Source organism: Zalophus californianus, chromosome 5, assembly GCF_009762305.2.
Source record: "Zalophus californianus isolate mZalCal1 chromosome 5, mZalCal1.pri.v2, whole genome shotgun sequence".
NCBI classification, from domain to species: Eukaryota; Metazoa; Chordata; class Mammalia; order Carnivora; family Otariidae; genus Zalophus; species Zalophus californianus.
In genome coordinates, this window is record NC_045599.1 from 142,434,725 (window position 1) to 142,454,495 (window position 19,771).

The following is a 19,771-nucleotide window of genomic DNA, read 5'->3' on the forward strand; positions in this document are numbered from 1 at the left end:
AGACTATCTTTTTTCCATTGGACATTCTTTCCTGCCTTGTCAAAGATGAGTTGACCATAGAGTTGAGGGTCCATTTCTGGGCTCTCGATTCTGTTCCGTTGATCGATGTGTCTGTGTTTGTGCCAGTACCGTACTGTCTTGACGATGACAGCTTTGTAATAGAGCTGGAAGTCCGGAATTGTGATGCCACCAGCCTTGCTTTTGTTTTTCAACATTCTTCTGGCTATTCGGGGTCTTTTCTGGTTCCATACAAATTTTAGGATTATTTGTTCCATTTCTTTGAAAAAAGTGGATGGTATTTTGATGGGGATTGCATTGAATGTGTAGATTGCTCTAGGTAGCATTGACATCTTCACAGTATTTGTTCTTCCAATCCATGAGCATGGAACGTTTTTCCATTTCTTTGTGGCTTCCTCAGTTTCTTTCATGAGTATTTTATAGTTTTCTGAGTACAGATCCTTTGCCTCTTTGGTTAGATTTATTCCTAGGTATCTTATGGTTTTGGGTGCAATTGTAAGTGGGATTGACTCCTTCATTTCTCTCTCTTCTGTCTTGTTGCTGGTGTATAGGAAGGCCACTGATTTCTGTGCATTGATTTTATATCCTGCCACTTTACTGAATTCCTGTATAAGTTCTAGCAGTTTTGGGGGGGAGTCTTTTGGGTTTTCCACATAAAGTATCATATCATCTGCAAAGAGTGAGAAATTGACTTCTTCTTTGCCAATTTGGATGCCTTTGAGTTCTTTTTGTTGTCTGATTGCTGTGGCTAGGACTTCTAGTACTATGTTGAATAGCAGTGGTGAGAGTGAACATCCCTGCCGCATTCCTGACCTTAGGGGGAAAGCTCTCAGCTTTTCCCCATTGAGAATGATATTCGCTGTAGGTTTTTCATAGATGGCTTTTGTGATATTGAGGTATGTACCCTCTATCCCTACACTCTGAAGAGTTTTGATCAAGAAAGGATGCTGTACTTTGTCAAATGCTTTTTCTGCATCTATTGAGAGGATCATATGGTTCTTGTTCTTTCTTTTGTTCATGTATTGTATCACGTTGATTGATTTGCAGATGTGGAACCAACCTTGCAGCCCAGGGATAAATCCCACTTGGTCGTGGTGAATCATCCTTTTAATGTACTGTTGGATCCTACTGGATAGTATTTTGGTGAGAATTTTTGCATCCATGTTTATCAAGGATATTGGTCTGTAATTCTCCTTTTTGATGGGGTCTTTGTCTGGTTTGGGGATCAAGGTAATGGTGGCCTCATAAAACGAGTTTGAAAGTTTTCCTTCCATTTCTATTTTTTGGAACAGTTTCAGGAGAATAGGTATTAATTCTTCTTTAAATGTTTGGTAGAATTCCCCTGGAAAGCCATCTGGCCCCGGGCTTTTGTTTGTTGGGAGATTTTTGATGACTGCTGAGAAAGGGTTTTATTACACACCTGTGATTAATAGCGTTGGAAGAATCCCGCTGCCCTGCCTGAAACTGCATCTCCTTTATTACGTCTTCAGGTTAAAGTCCCAGATGTCATGCCTCAACCACGCTTCCCTGCTACCGCCTCTAACACTGCCATGGTTTTGAGTCAAAGAGGTCATCACCTTTCTTGCCATCCATGGCCCGTGGGCTATGGCCTGTCTTCTTGCCTGGCTTGAACGTCAGTGCGTGGCGCTGTGCTGGCCCCAGCATCCTCCGTCTTCCCCATGGGGAGCAGTACTCCCTCGAGATGAAAATCTGCACCCCTCCCATGCTTTCTCCTGACATCCCAGATGAGTCACATTACCATCCACCCAGAAACCTACTCCATGGCACTCCCATCCCATGCCAACAGGGTCTCACTAAGCCCCAGCAGCTCCTCCCTCCTGTCACTCTCTCACTTGTGTCCCTCCTCTGCAGCCTCTTTAGTCCCGCTGGCTTAGCTCAGGTGCTCCGGGTTCCCTAGGGCCAAATGGGACAGGAGGCTTCTCCAAGCTCATCTGTTCCCCTGGACTACGATGTAAACGACACCTCATAGAGTTTTTGCAGTGCACAACCTGCACAACCATTCCCAACAGCCTGCCCACCTTTCCTCACTTTCACTCTATGTCACACATTGCAGAGAACTTTTAGTGTTCATACTTGTCTTCATTTATGATGGCAGAGAGCTTTTAATCCAGAGGCTGTTCAAATAAACCATGAGATGGTTCATGGTTTTCAAACACCTGCCTCTAATCTCTTTGCCTATCTGTAAATTATCCTGAACCACCCACACCCACATGTTACACAATGGTAGCAATATTCCAAAAGGTTTACCCTTGTGATGGGTAGTTTGAATATATTCGTAGGTATGGTCTACTGGGTTTTTGGGGTAATATCATGGAGAAAACTATGTCCTCTTCTGAACTATCCTTTTCAACTCTTTAAGGCTCCACTTGAGGGGGGGGGGGGGCAGGTTGGCTTTGCTTGTTTCTTTAATTTGCCCCATGAGCTCCAAGCTTCTCATCTGGACCACACAGGCCAATAAATAGTGTGCTAATTTCACAGCTCAATACCCGGGTCTTTGCACAAAAAGAAAAGGAAAAAACAAAACACAGGAGCTGTGAATCCTCAGTCTACCTCGGCTGCTGGCTGGCTTTGAGTCAGGCAAGTTCCTGGATGCCTGTGGGTCGGCCTTCTCTGCTCCAGAATGAGCCCTTGTCTGGTTCTGGGCCAGCGTGGCCGCAGGATTTGCAGGGCCCGACAGCAGGTGTTGCGGGCAGACGGAGGGGCACGTGTGTGCTGGGCCCCGGGTGGCGCGCAGCTGGCGCTGTGAAGGCGGCCGCAGCCAGCCCGTCGCCCCTGGCCCCCGGCCCCGGTGAGGACACGTGCTCGCACGTTCGTGCAGCAGACACCTGGGCGTGCTTTCTCCCCACGCCGGGCAAGGCCACGTCCCACCTCAGCCGCTCTGCCTTTGCCCCGGATGCGGCCCTGCTTGGCGATCAGCTCCCCCCCCTCCCCACAGCTGTGGTGGTCAGAGCCGCTAGGAAAGAATGCAAAGGGCCCCCACGCCGCAGGCCTGCTGCCTCCTAAGTTGGGAATCCAGTTCTGCGTGCTGCCGGCTGACCTAATCTGGGCCCGTCTCTAGTTCCAAATACACACTGGTGATCCCCAGGGCAGTTTTTCCAGCCCGGACGTGTTCCTGCATTTCAGACCAGTCAGCTGCCAACCTCTCTGTGAGGGGTCCCACAGGGGCCTAGGCCCTTGCACGCCTCCCTGCACACTTTCTCAACACCCTGCCCCTGCTTCCTCTGGACTTCCGTCTAGATGAGTCACATTAGCACCCACGCAGAGGCCTCCCCCATGCCCCACCCCTCCCTCAATCAAGTCACGAACCCTGGCAGTTCTCTCTCCTGGTAGCTCTCACTTCTGTCCCTCCTTGGCATCCTTAGTCCCTCTGGCTTAGCTCGGGTGCTCCTGGTCGCTGAGGGCAGGACGCTACAGGAGCCTTCAGGCTCATGTGTGCCCCTGGGCTGTGAAGTGAATGACACCTCCTGGAGTTCTGCAGTACACAACCTGCCCAACCACTCCTAGCAGGCTGGCCACCTCCCCCCACTACCTCCTTGCTTTTCCAAGCTGGCCCTTCCTCTCACTCTAGGCGTTGGATTGCTACAAGGAGGACCTCACACTTACCTGGGTGGGCACTAGGCTGAGCTTGGGCTACATGTCATAAACGGGCCCCAACCAGAAAGGAGGATGCTTACACCCAAAGAGAAACAGCATCACAAGATGGGGACCCCTGCAGGAGCCCAGCGTCCTGCTCCAGGTGTCTTCATGCCTGGCCCACTCCAAAACCTGTTCCCTCTCTCATCCTCACCCACCATGAGGGCATAAAAGAACAAAGAGCAGATACTCAAAAAGATAATTTGTAGAGATGGTTTCTTTGCAGTGATACTGAGCCCTTCTCCTGCTCAGGGATGTGTGCACATGTGTGAGTTGGGGAGGGCGGGGGTCCCTTGACACCTTAAGCATAGTGATAGGGCTCTTCAGGAAACACTGCGAGCTTGAAATGGGCCCCTAGTGGTGGGGACTCAGCGTTCTGGGGTCTGACTCCCCTCTCAAATCTGCCAGAAGAGAGAGCCAAGGGAGAGGGGGCATTGGGCTGGCCGGCACGTGCCAAGGTTGGCAAGGCAGAAGTTGCAAAGTCTTCCCCATGAGCCAGACGTGAGCTACACTGATAACAAGCTGACCTGGGGTCGTCTTGAGGTTCTGAGGGAGTGACCAGAGCTTAGAAGAAGGAAGCTGGAGGTATCCCTGGATTCCTAGGAGCTGCGAAGGAGGAGCTGTGGGTAGGAGAGAGGCTTAGCCACATCAAGGGAAGTGCTCATTCAAGGCTGAGCTGGGGGCCAGAGGAGGGGCAGAGGGGTCTCCGGTGATCCTTGCAAGTACCCCACACCACAAGAGGACAAGAATGACGCCCTGGCCAGGCCCAGCAGGGAGGCTGGTTTCGGACAGCGACCATCAAGAGTAAGATCTTTGCTCCCCTGCCCGCCCGCTTGCCTCCTTCCTCCTGCTCCAACTCTGGAGGGCCAGTTGGGGCGATCAGCGCCTACTCATAGCTTCGACTCTTAGACGAGATGGGGTATTCCAACTTCTGAACAGGAATCACACCTGGCAACGTAAAATGACTAAGTTCTTTAAGATTTATTTTAGAGAAAGAGAGAGAGCACAAGAGTGAGCTGGAGTCGGGGGGGGCGGCGCAGAGGGAGGGGGAGAGAGAGAATCTTAAGCAGACTCTGCGCTGAGCACAGAGCCCGACACGGGGCTCGATCTCAGGACCCTGAGATCACAACCGGAGCCGCAATCAAGAGTCAGATGCTTAACCGACTGCGACTGCGCCACCCAGGCGCTCCTGTAACCTTTCTTTATTTTCCAAGGATGCTCAGGAGAGTCATGGATGCCCAGAGTTGAGTTTTCATCCAGGGGCAGGGCAAGTCCCCCTACTGATTATCTCTTGAACAGTGGAAGACAAAACGGCTTTGTGATTCCATCTTTGGAGTCCCGCCATCCAGCTCACCTGTCACAGATGGGTGTGAGCTGTGTGAAGGTTGGAGACAGCTGGAGAGGGTCTCGGAAGGACAGGGAGGGGAAGACTCGGCCAGCTCATCCTTGCATCTGGAGTTTGGCAGGCACTCTTTGGAGAAAAAGAAGGCATTCCCACCCACCTCCCTGGAATATGCTAACCCCAGGATACCTGTGCAGCACTTCCTGAGGGGGTCTCCCCGCCCACAACACCACCTCTTGTTGATGCAGGTCAAGGCCTCCACGAACTAAGATTACCTAAGCCAGCTGTCAACTGCAATCAAAAGGGCTCAACACGGATATGCGATCACCCGTCAGCCTTCCCTTCTCGATGTTTCCTACCCTAAATCTCTTTGTGAAATACTGAAACAAAAACCAAAGATACCCTCACAGATGACAGTCTAGATAGAAAGCACGGCAGATGGGCAAAGGATGTGAGCTCCCAGAAAATGACCCATGAATGGCTTCTACAAACGAAAGCAGGTTCAGCCTCACTCAGTACAGGAACGCAAACTGGATGTCCAACTACCAACTCAGCAAAGATCAAAAACTACAACAGAGCTCAGCGTTGGCAGGGGCCTAAGGAAACTGGCACCCCTAGTCCCCAGTGGAAATGTCCATCAAAGGCACCTCTTGAGCGGACACTTTGGCAAGATGTTTCAAGCCCACCCTCAACTAGGGAGATTAATGTCATTGGGTGAACATGAACAGGCAAAGCAGGAAAGAAATCCAAATGACCGATAAATAGGGAAAATGTCCACCATTACCAGAATCAAAAGCCAATTAAAACTAGGTGTCTCTCTTTCCTTTTCTTTTCTCCTGCTGAATCATCAAAGTTAAAAATGAAATCACACCTAGTATAGTATCACTCAGGGAACAAGGAAGCAGGCCCTCCAGTACCTCCTCATGAGCCTGAAAATTCTTGCAACTTTTTTGGAGGGTAGACTGGAAATAAGTTTCAAGAGCTTTACACATGTTGAATCTAGAAATGCCTAAAAAGATTCATGAATGAGAATGCTTATTATAGCACTACTTATGAAAACTGGAACTATTCAGGAGTGTTGACTGTATGCTTTTAAAAGATATTTTTAAAACCTTAATAGCACACCATGTTCCTCGTGACCTGGCACAATTAGGATGTGATCGTCAGGTACATAAACCAACAATTACCGAGGTGTTGGTTATCTTCAGTGCTCTGAGATTTTCGAAGAGTGCCATCTTCCCAGTGAACAGCACAGCATGTCACGACCTGACCTCATTTCATCTGCCCTAAACTATGCTCTAGTTCTTCTTGATCTGGGGAGATGGCACCAGAAGTATGTGGAAGGCACCGTCCTAAGCTACAATAAATATTCTACATTGTAACAGTGCATGTAAAGTACCATCACCACGGTCACCACCCTGTGACAGCAGAGGGCTGGACTCCCCGGTAGAGGGAAGGGCAGAAAAATCCTCACTCACTCTGGGAAGCTGAGATGGTTGGGTCACTCCGGGCTTTTCCACCCCAAAGGCCAAAATCTGTTCTGCCTCTTCTGGGCCAGAACTCTAGAATCAACCCTCCAGACCCAGGAAGTCAGAAGGTCATTACCAGGCCCCCCACCCTGTGCCCAGGCAAGAGGCTGGGGTAGGAGAGGTGGGAAGGGGAGACAATTTAGAGGGCCTACAGAAAGAATGCCCAGAAGGTCTTGAGCAAGACAGAGAGGTGAAAATGGACTGTATAAATACCCATTAGAACTACACATGACACAGATGGTATTTTATCATTTGATGGGGGTAAAAATACTCCCCAGGTTGTCCCTAGGACCCACAGCCTGCATCCCTGGGTTTTCTCTACACTTGCGGGGTGGTGGGAGGCCATGGAGAAATGCCAGAAACACGGCCCTTAGAACTGAGAACACTGTAACTCAGGCAGGTGGAGGGGAAAGTGTACTTATATCAGACATTTTGTTGATTAACCAACCAAGTGGTGTGGTAGACGAGGGACATGGTTTGTTGTTGCTGTTGACCCCAGGAGGGTCTCCCGCTCCCCACTTCCAGCCTGGTGCTGCTTCCTGACGGGTGCTCACCCCCTAACCCAAGCGTTCTTCAGAAGCGAACAGACTCCCAGACTCGGTTCTTCGTCTCACGGGAAGGCAGGTGTCTGCTGACTCAAACTCCATTCTCTGGCCACAGGAATACTTTGAAAGCCCGGTCTTGCCCATCTTGCGATCACCCCCTTCCTTCAGGGCAGTCTAGCTCACACGCAGTGCGTACGTCGTTCCCACTGTGCAACTTCCGGGTGCGCGTCCGTCGGTGAACACCCAGAACGTCCCAGGCCCCACGGGCCTCTCCTGGGCGAACGCCCGGCAAGGCTGGGCCAGGACTGTGGCTGCGGCCCGGTCCTGCAGGCCCACGGGATCTTCCTCGGAGGCTCTGTCAGTGCGTGCGCCTCACTCCACTGCTACCACGGGCGAGAGGACTGGCTGGTAGTGAATCCAGACCCACGTCCAGAACGAGGCACCTCGTTATTTTGCAGCACTTACTTATAGGTTTGACACCGTAAAGTCATGGGCATCACGGGCCTGTCCGGGGGGGGGGGGGGGGGGGGGGGGCCTAAAAAGTTACAGTATTAGACCCGATTTGCCCAAAGTCCTCAAAGGCAACACAGCAACACAGCCAGGCTTCTGATCTTTTATTTTCTACGTTTATTTTTGGTTATTTATGTGTACAATCCTCAGTGGCCAGGTTTGCTAAAGGGGATCAACAGTGAAGCCCTGAGTCGGCTCAGACTCCACCAGTGAAGACCTGAGTCAACAAGTCACAGGGGGAACCCCCCCCAACCCCAAGCCAGGTACCCCGCCACAGATGTAGGTGGGAAGTACGGCCCCACACGGACTGGAGCCTCAGGAGCACGTTCCTCAGAAAACAGGTTTTTGACAAATGCTGACATTTTACAGTGTAAACAGAGGAGACTTTGCTAAGCAGGCCCAGATGAGTAGGGCCAGGCTCACCCAGCAAGCTGCCGGCCATGCGCCCAGCACAGCCCAGCCCCCGGGGAAGGAAGACTTATCCTCTCCAAATTCACCAAACAGAAAGTCAGAAGCTGCTAAAATGCAGGTAACAATACCAAAACATTCTCAGAAGAACAACGGAAATGAGGAGGGAGCTCATTAAATACATTCGGTTTGGCTTTGTGCCCACATGGAAACACTCCGAAGTGATGGGCGGTCCGCACACTGCGGGAGCTCCTGTAAAGGGTACCACATGTTAGCACCATTTCTAGGCATAGAGATCAAGGCGTTTCTTATTATAGAAAAGCTCTTAAAAACCTAAGTACAAAAAAATGATTTTGAAGTTCACAATTAAGCTCAACCACCCCTGGTTACTAGGAGAATGACCGCCAAGACCACAGATATTCCGAGCCCCGTATCCTTTCCTTCCTTGTATTAACCCTGTTCTGACGATTTCATTCCTGACGCAGACTTACACCCAAGAAATCAAGGTGACTGAAACAAAACTCCAGCTGGGGTTCTCCTCCATGAATAGCCCTGGCTAGTCCTGAGCATTCAAAATATCTAAATACACAGGTGGCCATAGGCCTGGGAACAGAGGCATTATGTGATAAAATGGTTTGCTGATATGGTACTTCAGTGCAATGAACACATCTATAGTTCCGGACTGAACTAACCCATTCCACCGTTCCTAGTAACTATTTCAATTTACCACGGAAACAAGACAAGTGGGACAACCGCCCTCAGGCCCTCCGCAGTGCTGCTGGGCCCAGCAGGGACCGGGGTGCGGACCGCTGATGTGCACCGGCCCCTCCCAGGCAGGGCTGCGGCCACCTTACCCTTACTGCTCCCACCCCTGCTTCACCGTGGCCACAGGCAGCTGGACCACTTTGTTTTGGGCTTTTCCAGGCCTCACGTTATTAACTGAATGGCAAAGGCCTTAATCGTCAGCTGCCTTTGTCTTTTCTCTGCACAACTCAGCACTGGCTCCCTGGTCTCTCTACCTCCCCAGAAGAGATCACCAGGGTTTTCCAGAAGAGTTAAGCACTAAACATTGTACTTCCGTGAAACAGGGAATTTCATACATTTTAGGAAAAGTGATCTGCAGAATCCATACACAGAAGTCCTTCTACTCATTCAGATTTTCATCCACGTATAACATAGGCCAGGAGATCTGTCAGCCATTTGTTTTGTCTTTTTGTCTTATTCTGAAGTAGGCTTAACACCCGGCACAGAGCCCAACGTGGGCAACGACCTGAGCCAAGATCAAGAGTCAGGCGTTTAACCAACTGAGCCACCCAGGCGCCCCTGTTGTTTTAAGTGACATTTTGACTCTAAAATCAGTTCCCTCTTCAATTCACTTCTTACAGTTCCTTGGGCCACTTTTATAAGTTACTTGACACTGTGCCCTGCCTTTTGCTGAATGATATGGGGATTGTATGCCTTTCACGCACTTTTCAGATGCACCTCACACACACTGAGGACCTCCTTTTCATTGTGTTTTAAGTAGTCACAGGCTTTTTTAAAAAAGTCATTTATTTCTATGGAGGCCTACAAACAGGATTCCCTGGAGGTGTAGACTTCTGAAAATACTTCTGGGCTTTCAAGGGGGAGTACCTACAAAGTACTGCTTAATAAAGAGAGAAAATGAAACAATCAAACGTTATTTTAACATCAGAAAGAGTAGACAGCCAGGAAAGTCTACTGGAGTCCGATGCACCTGCAGCAATAGCAAGAGGGCCAGAGAGAGAGAGCACGTAACAGCTGTTCTCCGGGAGACCTTCGGGAAGCGGCCCACAGACACAGAGGTGAGACGGCACCTTGGTGGGAGGGGCGGCAGGGCAGGAGGGAAAACACAGCCTCTTAAAAAAAAAAAAAAAAAGCACATAAAAACCCACAAAAGATGTTTCTTCTGACAGAGGTGTTAAGACTCATGTGGCCTGAGATTTTTACATGCTAAGCCCTACAACTGGAAGGAACCAAATAATGAAAGGATCCCAAGGCAATGCCTGACAACTTGCATCAGACCTTACTTCACTCAATAGCGAACATAAAGTACCAGTGTCAATGGCTCCACAAGGAAAGCAGGGTCAATCCCGTCCGATGCGTCTAAAACATTTTCTGATACGCTGTATTCTAAGGAAGATTCAGATCAAACCCCACCTAGGTCTGGAGCACAAGTGCAAACCCACACTTCGGCCTCTCGTCTTCCCCTGTGGTCATGGCCATCCCACATGCAGGAAGGAGTGAAACCAGTGCGTGCTGTGTATGCAGGAGGAGCTAAGCAGGTGAGGGAGGAGCCGGAAGAGGTCCTGAAGAAGCAATGTTAATTCCAGGGAACTTGCTAGAGGGACAGTCTTCCAGGTTTCAGTGTGCCTTAAATAAGCTCAAAGGTGTTAAGTCATGCCTGCTTAAGGTGGAGATCATCTTTCTGCCAAGACCATAGGGTCCAAATCCCTGAACTCTTGCAATAAGCTCTGGGAATGAAAGTAAGCCCAATGTAGTTACCAGTGCTCTCTCTTTTCTTAGAACACTATCATTTTAGAGAACCCTCTAAGTAGATTATCCTGCATCCATTTTGGTCTCAATGCAATTTCTATCCCCTGCTGCGGCCACCTGACCAGCCCATGACCAGGAATGATTCATGGACTTAAGATTCTGGGCAACTAAAGTTGCATGTTACAATGAAGAAGTGGTATTTTTTAAAGTCGGCCGATCATTTATACTGTTTCTTGAAAGCTCTGCCCTTCTGATGCTCTGATCCCACTAAGTCTGCACGACAGGCAGAGAGCAGAGTCCATAAGGCCTTGGGTCAGAAAGCCACCTAAACACATGCTTTCAAACTTGCATCATTGTGGTGGTGAAGACCACAGTCTCCACACGCCCTAACAATACCACACACAGGAACAAGAAAAAAGTATGCAGGTAAACAATTAAGTTGCCCAAAAGTTCAGTTCAAGTTCACTAAGATTAGAACATTTTCAAAATGTAATGATGGTCATGAATATTATTAAGTTGAATAGTAGGTATGGACCAACAGTCAGACTCAGTGAAACCCCCTGACGACAGAGACCCCCAATGCCTTGTGCCGAAACATTTTAACCGTGCTCTAAAAAGTGTTCCAGAATGAACACTAAGCATTTCCTACTGTACAACTACAAATGCTAAAATGAAACATCAAAGCCAATAAGAAGTCATTATTATTACTTTAATTTGGCTTCTAGGTACCTCCTTATTCGAGGCACCATTACATTTCACAGTGAAAACCACAAAGCCTCTCCAACACATTCACGCACATTCGGAGCAGAACCCAATTCACTCTAAAGAATAAACACCTCCCAAACTGTGGTGAGTACTACTGATGAGGTAATGGGAAAATACTAATGTAACAGTCTGCATAGTTTTTGTTTGTCCTCTGAGTTTTCTTAAAAGAATTTTAAGTATAAAGCAAAACTTATATTTTCTAAAAAGGTTTGCCACTCCCCAAAAACATGTGATAGCTTATTAACTATATTAAATTGAACCAAATAAAGACTTTATTATAAAATAAAGCTTGGTACCTCAGGGTGAGAATACCTTCAGAGAGGCTGAGCCCATGCAGGTGCTGCTGATCCAGCCCTGGAGTGATGTGTCTGGTCCCCGGGGGACAAGACACACAGCCCATGCCCCTTGTGGATGACTCCGGCCCTAACTGTGTTCAACCAGGCCTCTGGGCAGCACTCACTCACTGCCAGGAATACTCCCTCCTCCCTCAGGCTTCCCAAACCAAATCACAGGCCAATGCAGCTCGGCCCCACTTCCGTACTTGGTTTTAGTACTTGCTTCTGCTTCATCTTACTCATGAAAAATCTTAAGACACTTTGCTATGACTCATCCCCCGGCAAGAACACGAATTAGGCAGTGGAAGCACCCTCAAAAACAGCCCATGGAAAGGGCACAGGGAGACCTAGGTCCAGCCCCCCTCCCCCCAGGCCCCCCACCCCTGGAACTCAGATGAGAGTGCATCAGGCCCTGGCTTCCTCCTCTAAAAGAGCAGGGGGATCTTGGCGCTGTTCTGACTATAAAATGGCACATCTATGAAACGGAGAATCAACAGCCCGACGCCAGAGCTCAACTACCAGCAGTGCTCACCCAGCTGACAGTGCAGCACCTGCATGAGGCACCTGACCAGGTGTGGCCATGACCTCAGGCACCTGTCACATTCTGAGTCAGGAGTTCCAGGCGCCGTCACGTCCCTCCGGGGGCTCCTTCTCCAGCCTTTAAGTAACTCCTTTTTGGACCCAGTTTTTAATATTCTATGAGACAATCTGCTTTGAATAGCTTTAATTAATATGTAAATCCAAACCAACGCTCAACAAGACTAGCAGAGGATGTTAGGACTGTGCCTGTAACAGACTCCCTCCCAGAGGAAGGGCACCGTAGAGACCCATCACCGCCGAAATAGACACTTACTATCTTAGAAAAAATGGAGAGCCAGTTTACAATTAAAGAGTTTGATTTTGAGACATAAAGAACACATTCCTCTCCAAAATGAGTCTCCTCTGATACAAAAGACCTGTGTTATGGAGAAGATGTAGTCTGTACCTTCCAAAAGAAGTGCTCTGAAGGCCCCCCTGAAACATACTGCATCAAAGATGAGGGAAAACACTTGGTTAATTCCTATCAAAAGCTGTCTTCAGAACAGCCCAGTCCAGCTTGGCTCACAGGGCCCAGGAGTTCCCCCAGGTCCATCTAAGTAAGAGACCCAGAGACCCAAGGCCCGAGCCAAGGGGCTGCCCGCGGTCCTTGGCCGCGTGGCCAGGCTGTCCGGGCGCGTCCCTCAAAGACTCGTCTCCTCACACACTCTGACAGGGACGTTGTAGTGCCGGTCATCCTCGGCGATCAGCGTCACCACCGGCCAGTCCAGGGGCGGATCGGTGGGGTAGACCGTGATGAACTCTTCAGTGCTGTACTTGGAGAGCCGGTACACCTGAATGGTATGGCGCACAGCGTAAGCGAGAAGGAACATTTCAACCTGGGAAAGAGAGCAAAGAGGTGAGCGGAGGGAAGCCACCCTACCAGACGCAGCTCACCACCACCTGCTCCACACCCAGAGTCCCAGGCGACGCGCCGCAACCTTCCCTCCTCCGCGTGGGCCCGGGCCCCCAGACTTCCCTGCACGACTGTCACAAATAAGCAGATCATCGAAAGTGGGCTACATATCTGAGAAGGGACTTGTATCCAGAATATATAAAGAACTTTTATAACTCAACAATTTAAAAAAATGACCCGTTTAAAAATTGGGCAAAGGATCTGAATAGAACAGACATTAATCCAAAGAGGATATGCAAATGGGCAATGAGCACATGAGAAGTCATCAGAGCAATGCACACCAAAACCACAGTGAGGTTCCCCTTCACACCCACTAGAACAATTATAATCAGATGATAATGAGGCGTGACTACTTAACACGTGCCAAGTTTTCTTTGGGGCGATAACAATGTTTTGGAACTTGATAAATGTACTAAGAACCACTGAGTCATATACTTTAAAATAGTTAATTTTATGTTACATGAACTTCAATTAAAGGAAAAAAGAAGTATATCCCAGGTATCTACCCAAGAGAAATGAAAATATGTGTCCACACAAAAAGCCTGCACGTAAATGTTCAGAACAGGATTATTCATAAGAGCTAAAAGGCAGAAAGACCCCAAACGGCCATCAGCTGACGGATGAACGCGGTCTGTCCATACGCTGGAATATCGTCTGTGACGTGTGCTGCAATATGGTGAGTCTTGAGAACCTGATGCTGAGTGAAAGAAGTGAGTCACAAATGACCACATATTGTACGATTCCACTGCTACGAAATGTCCAGATCAGGCAAATCTACAGAAAGTAGACTGGTGGCTGCCTAGGGCCAGGGGAGGGAGAATTAGTACCAACTGGTCTGGGGTTTCTTTTAGGGGTGATAAAACAGTCTAAAGTTAGACTACAGTGATGGGTGCCCAACTCTGTAAACACACTAAAAACCACTGAGTTGCACACTTCAAAAGGATAAACTTTATGGTATGTAAATTATATCTCAATACAGCTGTTTTGTTTTAAAAACGGGACTCGCCATTACAGTAGATTTCACGAAGACTCACAAGAACTAACTTCGGTCTAACACGCAGACCACACTGCCCCAGGCTCTGTACTGAAGGGACGTGCTGTGGTTCAGGAGACAGAAGGAGCCTACACTCTGAGTGCAGATACTTGTTTGAAGGAGTCCTCTTGAATCTGCCCTGACCTGGCAGTGACCATCAGCCTTTGTCCTTTGCTACACACCACAAAGGTTGCACTTTGGATGGATAGCCTTAAATGCTACTTTAGTAGCCAGCTAGTCCACTAACAAAGACTTAAGCTTTTTAAGATAACACAGTGAGCACCCACTAAAGATAGTGCAGGGTGTGGTGAGTCACGGGACAGCACTGCACTGGGTCTCTGTGCAGAACTCCAAACTTAGCCTATGTGTAAAAGATCCGAGAGCAGGCTGGTCTCTACTGGCTAAGGTGACTCCCATTCTATTTTTAAAGGACACTATCGAATATGGCTACAGCTGCCAAGATTAAATAATAAGACCCTTTGCTTCATTTATTGGTAGCCTGCCAGGCGCAAGGGTACCGATCCCACCCAGCATCCAGCAGAAGCAAGCCCAGGCTGAAATAAACATGGTGGTTACAAAACGGACTCACGATTCTCTTGCCCTCCCCACTTGAAAAGGTGGATGGAACCTAACGCTCTCCCCTTGAGTGTGGGATGGATTCAGCGACTTGTTTTTAACAAACAGACTATGGTGTAAACAACAGTGTGTAACTTCCAAGATGAGATCATAAACACACTGTGGCTTCTTCCTTGCTCTCTTCTTGGATCACTTCACTCTCTGGGAGAAGCCAGCCATCGTGTCCCAAGGACACGCAAGCACTGCTATGGAAGGGCCCATGTGTCAAGAAACTAAACCCTCCTCCTAACTACCCATAAGGCCTCTGCCAACAGCCAGGTGTTGTGCCATGTTAGAAGCGGATCCTCCAGCCCAGTCGAGCCCTCAGATGATTGCAGCCCTGAACAACACAGGACTGCACCCTCCTGAGACCCCAGAGTCAAAACCACACAACTAAGCTGCTCCACAATTCCTGACCTACAAAAGCTGTGAAATAATGTTTAATGATTAAAGCTCCTATTTGGGACTAATACACATCCAAAGGCACAACTCACCTGCTCAAGGCCACCGGTGTGTCCCACCTGGTTTAGATGGTTCCTTAGCAGCTGTCCAGGATCATTCGATGTGTCCCGAGCAAACAGAAGCACAGAGAAAAATGGAACTTCCTTTCCCTTCTCTTTATCATCATATAGTTCAATGGCTCTGTTTAGCATTAGAAATTTTACAGCTTCATAGAGGCTATATTCCTCTTCCTCATTTGTGAACAGTTCATCACAAGCTATCTGCCTTGCTTCAGCAGTTCTTAGTTCCGCCAAGCCTGCCCACTATAACAAGAAAGTTACATAACAATTAAATGTTTGTTCTAAAAACCCCTGGTATGCTTCCATACTAGGAGCACAAAACTATTTTAAAAAGTAGGCGACCACGGGTCATGTACCAATGCTCACAACATTCAAGTTTCTAGCTCAAACAATGGTACTCTTCAGACCACACCAATTCCTTATTCAGTTTTTCCCCCATTAATTTGAAACAAAAGAACAATGCACTAAGGAGAAGCACCGATGCCATGGAATGGAACTGCCAACTCCCCTAACTTCCTAGACGACGAGACTGGACCAATGAGAAATACTTACAGAGGAGCTAACAAGGTGCATGTGTGAGAGCTGTGTGGGAAGCTGTGAGGGGTAACTAAAATTATACCTGCCTTTAAGGGGCTTACAGGAGCACCTACCACCCAGAAACACCAAGCCAACCTGCAAAAATGAAGATGGGCAAGGAAGATTGTGAGGTCTCTTGAATGTTAGCTTACTAAACTCATCCCTCTAACTTCCTAAAAATATACATGGAGTTTCAAATGAACACATCCACCAAGGAAATTTTTATTGACTCCTGCTTAAGAATAAAGCAGAGTACTAGGAATACAGCTAACACAGGCAAACGTTTTAAGTGAACGAGAAAACTCCATAAATATTATGTGCTTTTAAGTTAAAGTGAATGAGGACAAGAGATACCAACATGAACTAGTCCTTATGAATAACCGGTAACTACTGTTCCTCTCAAAAAGAGCCATTAAAATTCTAAATTCAGTAGTAAATTTTAATGGTAATGACTGTACCACAGGATTCTCTTCAATATGTGGTTGAAAGCTGGAGCATCTCCTATTTTCCAGAAATAGACCCAGCTGGCAGTCAAGAGCATGGCTCTAGAGTCACAGAGTCAGGATGGAATGAAGGCCTTGCTACCAAGCAGTTGGTGGCTTTTGCTGGGCATTAACAGACATCTGGGCCTTAATGCCCTCATCTTTAAAATGGGGATAACAACAGCAACAACATCTTGGTACTTATGAGAATTAAATAACACATGAAACATTTAGTGCACAGCCTGGCACACAGGAAGTACTAGTAATGCTGTCTTAGATTATTAATGAATAATTTTAATGTTACTGTAAATAGGAAACACTCAAAACATTCCCCAAAATGAGGATCTATTTACAGCACATACACCTAATACAGCAAAAATTACACTTTCACAAGACCTTAAAACGGATGAAAAAGAAATTGTCACCAGTGGCTGAACTGAAGAGCCTTCCTGTTCACCCACACAGCCAGAGCCCTGCTCTCAGTCCTCACCTAACCTAGATCCTGGGGTCCCCAGCCCCTGCAAACTCCACGCTCTACTCCAAGAGGCAAAGAGAACAGAATCCCTATTTCCTTCTCCTATCACAATTTTTTAATCACTAGACTTTCCATGAAACACTTAACGTTTGTAAATAAAAACTAGGTTCCAGGAGGTTAAGGCCCTCAGTTCATTCACTGAACAATATATTTACCAAATGCCTATTATGTGTCAGGCTTGGTGCTTGACACTGGGTGAAAGGAATGAGCAGGACAGACTCTCATGGAGCTGAAAGTCTAACCGTGTGGCAGACCATACTGGAGGAAACAGATCAACACGTCGGGTAAGTGCTAAAGGACTCTTGAAAGCCGTCTGACGTCTCCTTACCAGTCCCCGGCCCCCGCCTCATCTACAAAGCCTGGAGCAATCAGCAGGCTCTCAACTCAGGGTTCCTGGTGTGAAGAGCTTCCAAGGCAAGCAACCTAGTGGTCCAGGTGGGCCAGTGTACAAGCAGGACCGCCAAAACCCATGGAATACTCCAGAAAGGGAGTATTTTAATAACCAAATCACTGGGAATCAGCTGACCAAGTTCACCCTATAATTCTGTTTCAGAGAAACCCTCAGGAAAGTTTTCAAAAGACAAGTTACTGGGGTGCCTGGGTGGTGCAGTCAGTTAAGCGTCTGACTCTTGGTTTCAGCTCTGAACGTGATGTCAGCGTCATGAGACTGAGCCCCACCCGACTCAGGCTCTATGCTCAGTGCAAGAGTCTGCTTGAGATTCTCTCTCCCTCTCCCTCTGCCCCTCCCACTCATGCTCTCTCTAAAATAAATAAATCTTAAAAAAAAAGTAAAGACAAGTTACTGAATCTAAATAAATAAGGCTTTAGAAAAAATAAAGACAAGTTTCTAACAATCATTCAGAAATGAAAACAAGTCTATTAAAAAGGGACAGAATCTTAAAACATGAACATAACTGGAAAGAATTTAATAAATATGCATTCACATCATTGATAATACTCTAAGAAATAGAGACTAAATACAGACTATCCCTGAAACTTGTCAGTATGACTTATAACAAAGACCACATTTACGAGTTCCTTTTAAGAAAGCTAAACACGATTTCACTAAACACGATAAATGGTGTCGATATTTCTCGATTTTACCAAAGACTTCACAGGAAGAGTTTATGTTCCTTTAAATTATGTTGTCTAAATACCAGCCAGGGGCATTTGGCAATCCACTACGTGAGGACTAAGAAGTGGTCTGCTGGGGCGATCAGGAGTGAGAGTTTTGCACTTATCAGAGCAAAAAAAAACTACAGATTCCAAACCTTCTTCCTTAGCAACGTGAGGGACTCCTTAATTTTATCAACCAGGTCCTCGCTCTTCCCCTCAAATTTCAGTCCAAGTTTCCACTGCTTGATCCAGTTGTATTTGCTTATGAGTTTTTCTGGTAACTGGATTATCAAAAAACAGAGAGATAATAAAGAGGTGTTAACATTCCAAGAAATCCATTACAGGATCCTGTAGAAACCACAAAGCCTACAAAACCTACCTTTGTTTCCAGAATTAATTCCCCGCACATTTGTCTGCTGGAAGGAAATGGTGGTTCTGACTTAGATAACAAAGACACAATCGACATTGCTCAGCTCCGACCACAGCCAGAACATTCCACAGCACTTTGTGAGGGGACATTAAGGCAGTGTCCCCACCGGTGTCTTAACAAACCCACCCAGGTCGCTACTGGGATCACGGACAGCCTCCCTGCCACTCCCTAAAGCCCAACTTAGGAAGGTGCTTCGGGCAGGCGGGCAGGCGAGATGGTCCTGAATCAAGTAAAAACCTGACGCTTTCCTGATTAGGAAAAGAAAGCCTGACTTCCGACATCACCATATATCCTCAACAGCTTTAACAGTCACAAAAACGATGTGTATCTAGCTTAACTGCCTCAACAATACAGTGAGATAAAAAACAGAGTGGAGAAGAAGCCGCGGGGGTTAACAGCTGCAGGGGCAGCTCATTAAAGTGACAGCTGAGCTACTCCTTTGCCTGTCCTTTTTTTTTTTCCTGGAGCGTGTTTTATTTTGTTTTCCCCTAATCATCCACAGAATCTGGAGTCTGCAAGGCAAGCTAGGACACAACGTGACCGATGACAGCATGGGAACTCCGACACTCCCCACGTCCCGGGTGTGTCAGGAGAAAATTCAACACGAGGCCGGGCATGGGCATGTCCCTTCACTGCTGTAACACCCAGACAGGAAAAGAAAGTTCACCAAGTCAAACCATCATTAGAGAAGAATTCGTTCCTACGGCATCCTACGAGGAACGTGAGCTTATCTAACAGTCAAAAATACAGTTTTAAATGAGGCCACATGTGTTCAGTTCCCCGGGAGTCTAAAGCTCTAAACACCCTTTCTTTGTACAAAGGGTGATTCTAGCTCTACCTTCTCAATCTACAGCCATCATGGGAAACAAAGGTGGTTCCATTTCTGCAAACACAACTGCCATGCAGGTGTGTAAATTCCTCTTCAGGTAACGTTACCACAGTGACGGTGATTTACACTCACTCACTAAGTCAGGGAGGGGCTGCATTCTCCCCATCTTATTACCACCACCCCAGCTCCATGCCCACACCACCCAGCATTTCGCCCAGCATTTCAGCAACATGTGGGTGGTTCTGCTGCAAACCTTCAATTCAGGTTCTCGGAGATATCACCAGAACCTAAAATGCCCCCAAGTGGCAATAAGCTGAAATCACAGTTGGGCACAAGACGTGCACGGAGCGGGAAATACGGAATGTAAAGCTGGGAAATGGGGTAGAGAGAAGCCTGGAAGGCCATCAAAGCCTTACGTGACATTGTGCACATACCCCAGCAGCAGTCACAAACACAACTGAATCACCTGGAAGACCCCAAAGTTCTAACCACATACAGGGAAACCCTGAAATAAAAGTCCAT

At 47.6% G+C, this 19,771-nt stretch overlaps 1 protein-coding gene across 1 annotated transcript in view; it reads right to left on the minus strand.

The window, feature by feature from the left end:
* Positions 1-7,698: 7,698 nt before the first annotated feature.
* The window catches only part of OTULIN (OTU deubiquitinase with linear linkage specificity), a 31,457-nt gene continuing 19,384 nt past the window's right edge, over positions 7,699-19,771 (minus strand). The window contains 3 exon segments of the mRNA XM_027606425.2: positions 7,699-13,035; positions 15,255-15,524; positions 18,146-18,271. Coding sequence (XP_027462226.2) covers positions 12,841-13,035; positions 15,255-15,524; positions 18,146-18,271 — 591 coding nt within the window. The 3' untranslated portion in view covers positions 7,699-12,840.